The sequence below is a fragment of the Silene latifolia genome, chromosome 9 (genome assembly GCF_048544455.1).
Source record: "Silene latifolia isolate original U9 population chromosome 9, ASM4854445v1, whole genome shotgun sequence".
In the NCBI taxonomy this organism is placed as follows: Eukaryota; Viridiplantae; Streptophyta; class Magnoliopsida; order Caryophyllales; family Caryophyllaceae; genus Silene; species Silene latifolia.
Window position 1 is genome coordinate 4,681,748 of NC_133534.1, and position 5,908 is coordinate 4,687,655.

A 5,908-nucleotide genomic window follows, 5' to 3' on the forward strand; every position below is an offset into this window, starting at 1 on the left:
ATATTAGAAAGAAGGGAAACAGCAAGGTCAGATAATGATTTAATATCTTCACCTCCAATATTTCCCAAACTTAAACTAAGCAATTTACAAGCTTCATCATAATACGCTGCAGCACTATCAAAATGATTTTGCCGAAAAAGACCGTTCCCCCCTATCCTTAAGCTCCCTCACCTCAGCTAACATTAACGGAACTGACCATGCAATTTCATAAAAGAGCCTAACATCCTATCCCCATCATTCTCCATAAACCCATCGCTCACATGGGCACAAGCAAAAGCTTCAAGAAATTTATAGTGACCGGTAGAAGAAGACATCATTCAACAACCGAAAAACGCGGAAACGAGTACAACTTAAACCCCAAGAAAACAGACCAACAGTGATTAACCAAAGACCCAGCGAAAACAGCTGAAAGATCTAGCACCTCGACACAATTAATCACTAGAAGAAACTCTGAGCTTGACTGGCAGGAAAATGGAAAACAAACAAAACAGGAAAAAGGAAACCTTATACCAAAACAACCAGCAGAAGGATGCAAGCAAGATCCCCACCGAAAAATCAAGTACCAACCCAACCAAGTGACATTAAAACATAAACTTATTAAACTATAGCAAGATTAATAATTAACAACCAAACCCACAAGGAAGGGAAGATGAAGTCCGGCCGTGATGCACAAAACGCAGCTCCTAGCAGGAGAAGCGCTCCAAGGAAGTCGCACCAGGTGAAGGAAAACGCGACAAACGATCGATAAACAATCCTCGAAAGCAACAAACAGACCGAAGATCAATCAAAATCCCTCTTATTCCAACAACAGGAAAGCAATCGACTGATAGGAGAGAGGAAACGAATTGAAAAGGTTGGAAAAAACCTCGCCGGCGACCTAAAGAGGCGACCGGAGTAGTCGCCGGCGAGGAGATGATTGATTTTTTAGGGTTTTTTTAATTTGGGGCTTTTTGGGTTTCTCTCTCTACGGGGCAGCTCAAGAGAATTGCGTACTCCAAAAAAAAAACAACCATGTTAAGAAACCTAAACATAACGATAAAATTTGGTACCAATACTTTTTCAGGATTTGAAGGATGGCTAGCATGTCACTGTTACCCTTGTTTTCTCGACGCTGCACAGAAGTGTCAAAAGCAAAACTAACCAGCATAGCTTCTTTAGTAATGGTCAACGCCCGCTTGCGTGATGAAATTTACTGGAAAAGAATATGGCGCAATCCGCTACGATTTTGGGCTCTCGCAAAAACGGAAAGAAAGAAAGAAAGAGCGGAAAGTAATTTTATTTTTAAAAGTTCTGTATTATGCAAACGGCTTGCTGCTGGCGCTTCCTACGTTCGTAAGATAAGAAAAAATGCACTGTACTGTTCTCTCCCTCACTTTCCCTCTTAAACTTGGATGATTTTATTCTCATTTTCTTCGTAAAATCAGCAAATTAGGTAGACTTGGCATTTTGACAAACGAGTTTTGCCTATTATAGCAACGCTCATTTCGTAAACTTGGCATTTCAGGACAATGAGAGTGTATCAACGCTCGCTGCACCCCCTTGATAGGGCCTAGAGTCTTATGGGTGAATGTGTGATAAGAATCATTATTAGAACAAAATACCCAACATCGACTTTACAATCAAACGCAACAAGAAAAAAAAATTCTAAACTCGAGCTATTAATCATAAAAATAATGAAACAGAGTTGGTCTGGAACTAAATATTTCATTATTGCCTCTTTGAACTAAGTGAGTTAATGAATTGGATTTAGCATTAATGTTATAAATTCAAAAAAAACGGAGAGAATAGAATATAGAAATTATATGAACGGGTGATCGATAGATGCATATGAATACCTGTTAAACAGGCAGAAAATTCACAACTTGAGAAGTGGCTGGAAGAATGAATGAGCGGGAGGGAAGGGGAAATAGCTTTACTGTTGCACCACTTTGCTCAACTCTGAACTTGCGAAACACAATTTCGGCCTTAACAGAGGTATTGGCAATATGCGGATAATCAAATATTTGTGTCCAAACAGCCAAGCACAACATCTTGTTGCCTAAAGGGAACATAGCATCAAAATGTATTTTTCTCTGATTCATATCAACACCATCGTCAAACCTTGATTCCCAACGGACTATTAACCATGCTCCACTTGCTAAATCAAAAGCTCGAAGAATAGAAGGAAATTTACGGCTATGAAAGTATATAACGTTATCAACAACGGCAGCAACATCTGTCCAATCTGGGCCAACAATGGGGTTTAGTGTCCAATCTTGGGCATCAAAGGGGATGGGTTCCCAATGTCCACCACTAGAACCGTCTTTAGGTGTGAAAGCGTAAATGGTAGGCGATGGAAGCTGACCACCTGACAATTCCAAAAAAATGCGATGGTTGGAAGGGTCTGGGAGCGCATAACTAGATATCGTGCAGCCAACAAGGTTAGAAGGTAGGAATAGTTGTTCCCAGTGGCCAACAGCAGGATCAAGAACCTCGGGTTCAAGCTTCACAGATCCAAAGACGTATATCTTGTCCATAAGGCTAATGCATCTAGGGTAGTTGCAATTCACAGTTGGAACTGGAGCTGGGTACCAATCCTCCGTCTTAGATGGATCAAAACTCAAATGAAGACGAGCACCCCCAAAGAAGACTTCCTTGTGGTACAAGGGTTGGAGTGAATTCAACTCGTTAGATTCGGATTCAAATATAGGACGTGTACCACCGAAGACATAGATGAAATCATCCACAGCCACCATAGAACTCGGTACAGCATATTGGAGCAGTGAAGGTGGGTGATAAAGATATATTTCATCGGTCTGTAGATCTACCAAGTGAAAATCTAGATGAGGACAGGTTCTTCCACCTTCTAAGCCGGGTATATGATAGTCTCGTCCACTTTCTCGTGACAGTACTAGTATCCTTTCCTTCACTCCTTTCATTCTTTTACTTCGCTTATCTTTAGTCTCCCTACACACAGACATTCGGAAAGCCTAATCAAACACTTACATAGTCCTCAGCTTTTCTATGGAACGATTAACAAGGGAGGGAGTCCGTATATACTACTATGTTACTCCGACAATTCACTCCACTTCACTTACTCTCTTGTCGCATGTCTCGACATCTATGACACTTGGACCCACTTCAATTTAGAAAAAAAATTGAAAATTTCATCCAAAATAGCCGTATCCGACCCGGGAGTTGGGGTAACACAACAAAAAAAACACAAAATACAGATACGATTACGAACCAATGAACCAATTTATATAAATACGAGTAACACACTAACACATAGTGACATAGGTTTAAACAAAAATACAATTAAAAATTATAAAATCAAGGAAAAATATAAACCCAGCAAATTGGAAGTAGAATTAGGGTTTGTTATTGAATAAATTATACAAAGACTAAAATCAATAACCGATAATTTGGGATCCAGCAAATAAATTGAAAAGATATTAATTGAATTGAAGAATAACTTACAATTGTAATCACGGCGAGAAATCTAACGATAAAAGTTTCTGAATGAATGAAGGAGGGTTGATTGTAATGGAAATTTACGCGGGAAAGATTATAATCCCACGACGGTCGATGTCGCCCTTTTAATTTAACTTTTTGGCTTTTCTTCTTTTTCTTTGAAACTCATGGGCCTTATAAATATTGGATATGAATCTTGGAAATCTAAGGGGCCGTTTGGTTCAAAAGGTTGGAATGGATTTGAATGGAATGAGATACCATGAGGGGATGAATTTAGAACCTCATACCTATTATTTATTGTTTGGTTCACTCCAAAATTGAATGGAGTTAGAAACCTGAGTGAGAAGGTGGGTATGGGATTCCAAGGGGTTTAGGTAGAATTAGAAGATTCTAACTTCATTCCAAAATACCCCAACCAAACACTAGAATCACTCAAATCCAAATCCATTTCATTCCATTCCAACACACCCAACCAAACAGGTCAGGGAGAGGGGTGGGCTATAGTTAGACCTGTACTCTGGCCGGGCTAGGGCCGGCTCGGGCAGGTCGGGCTCTGCTCTCCTGGTCAGACCCGAGACAGGCCAGGGAGAGGGGTGGGCTGGTCGGGCCGGGCTGGGATATGCATGACCTTGACCAGGCCCGAGGCTGGCCGAGAGCGGGCCGGGCTGACGGGCCTTACCAATTTATTTTTATTTCTTATTATTTTTGCTAAAATGGCAGGCCAAGGCCGGGCTAGAAATTTAGGACCAGAACCAGGGCGGGCCACGACCGGGTCGGGCCGAGTCAGGCCAAGTTGCATAAAATAACAAGCCAAGGCAGGGCCGGGTCAGCCCATGCTGATGGCCAGCTCTGGCCTAGGTAGCACCAAAACGGACACGGACACGACACGGACACGTGACACGGCATCCCATGAAATTTAGGACACGGGACACGTTATATAAATTTAATAAAATATATATTTTATAGTTATAAAGATTCGATTTTATTTTTATAAAAGTATTTGATATTAAATTTAAATAAGTAAAGGTAAAACTTGTCCATAATTATAACTCATTTTCATTTCCCACCAAAACCCATCTTCTAATCAAGCTATTTCAATGACTCATTTCCGTCTAAAGAACATCATTCACCCCAAATGATGTCCAAATGTTATGGACACGCGTCGGACACGGCCCAAATACCATGGACACGCGTCGGACACGTGCCCAAATAAATGTTGAAAGTTAGACACGGCTTTATAGGTGTCCGACACGTTTCGGTGTGTGTCCGAGGAGTGTCGGTGTCCGACACGGTGTCGGACACAGGACGGCTGATTAAGTGAAGTGTCCGTGCTACCTAGGCTCTAGCTATAGTCACCAGAAATAGGGAAAAAAAAACAATCGTTATTCGGCAAATTGAATCGATTAGTTCAATAACGTTAATTGATCGTTTCGATTTGTTTGATCAAGTTGTCGTCATGGTGAAAACCCGTTTTTTTTATCTTTCAAAGTTAATTCCATGTAGATGGATAATGACAAACGCTTTGATGATCTATGCAAGCTATAATGATGTCTCTGTCGGCTAATTGTTGCCCAAGAAAACACCCATGCTTTATAACTGCCCGCGGTGACATGAGAACTTAATCGAAAGATCTGATCGGAACAACATCAAAATAGATACATGAACGAGATGATTGCATCAAATTTCCAAAGAAGTACTCTGTTTTGAGGACTTTTCCAATGTTAAATATGAATTCATGGAGATCAAGACTGCCAAAAAAAACCAGTAATAGCCCTAATACAGAAGTCCGGATGAAACTAAACTTTTCCAATACTAATCTGATCACCATAGACTATTGATTAGGGTAAAGTCGTCAAACCCTATCAAAAACTAATTTATAAATAACCCAATTTAAGTAGTTCAGGCAGAAATGAACTAAATAATAAATCAGCGTAGCTTCTTTAGTAGTGGTCGACATCCGCTATTTACTGAAGAAGAATATGGCGCAATCCGGTCAGTGCTGGGGAATACGAAAAGAAAAGAGGAAAGTAATTTTATTTTGAAAAGTAAATAAAATTTTAATTTTTTTTCCAGAGAACGGAATGAGGTGAATCATTGCATGTTAGTCATCTCTTTTATTTTGAAGAACTGTGGAGTCAGGTAACTTGTCATATGTCCCATAAAAATTGTGTTTGTGTTGTGGCATATTGCCATATTCCCCTTCTTTCGTGGCTTAACACCATCGTCAATATTTTGACAGATCGATATGAACCACCATTAGGGTGTATGAGCCATTCCATCAATGTTTAAACAAGGCTTGTAGGCTAGATTAATGTTGGTAAAAATTGTTAAGACAACTACAGCACAAGGTTTTAGTGTTGAATAATAACACGAGACAGTGAAGACAAAAATTATTCAAGGAGACTGGTAAATTGAAGAAACAAAGAGAGGTGTATAACTGTCTCGGTTCAAGCAG

The 5,908-nt window shown here is 40.1% G+C and overlaps 1 protein-coding gene across 1 annotated transcript in view; it reads right to left on the minus strand.

The window, feature by feature from the left end:
- Positions 1–1,687: 1,687 nt before the first annotated feature.
- The window catches only part of LOC141598811 (uncharacterized), a 56,636-nt gene continuing 52,415 nt past the window's right edge, over positions 1,688–5,908 (minus strand). Inside the window, exon 2 of the mRNA XM_074418600.1 lies at positions 1,688–2,946. Within this exon, the coding sequence (XP_074274701.1) occupies positions 1,839–2,918 (1,080 nt within the window). The 5' untranslated portion in view covers positions 2,919–2,946 and the 3' untranslated portion in view covers positions 1,688–1,838. The remainder of the gene's footprint in view (positions 2,947–5,908) is intronic.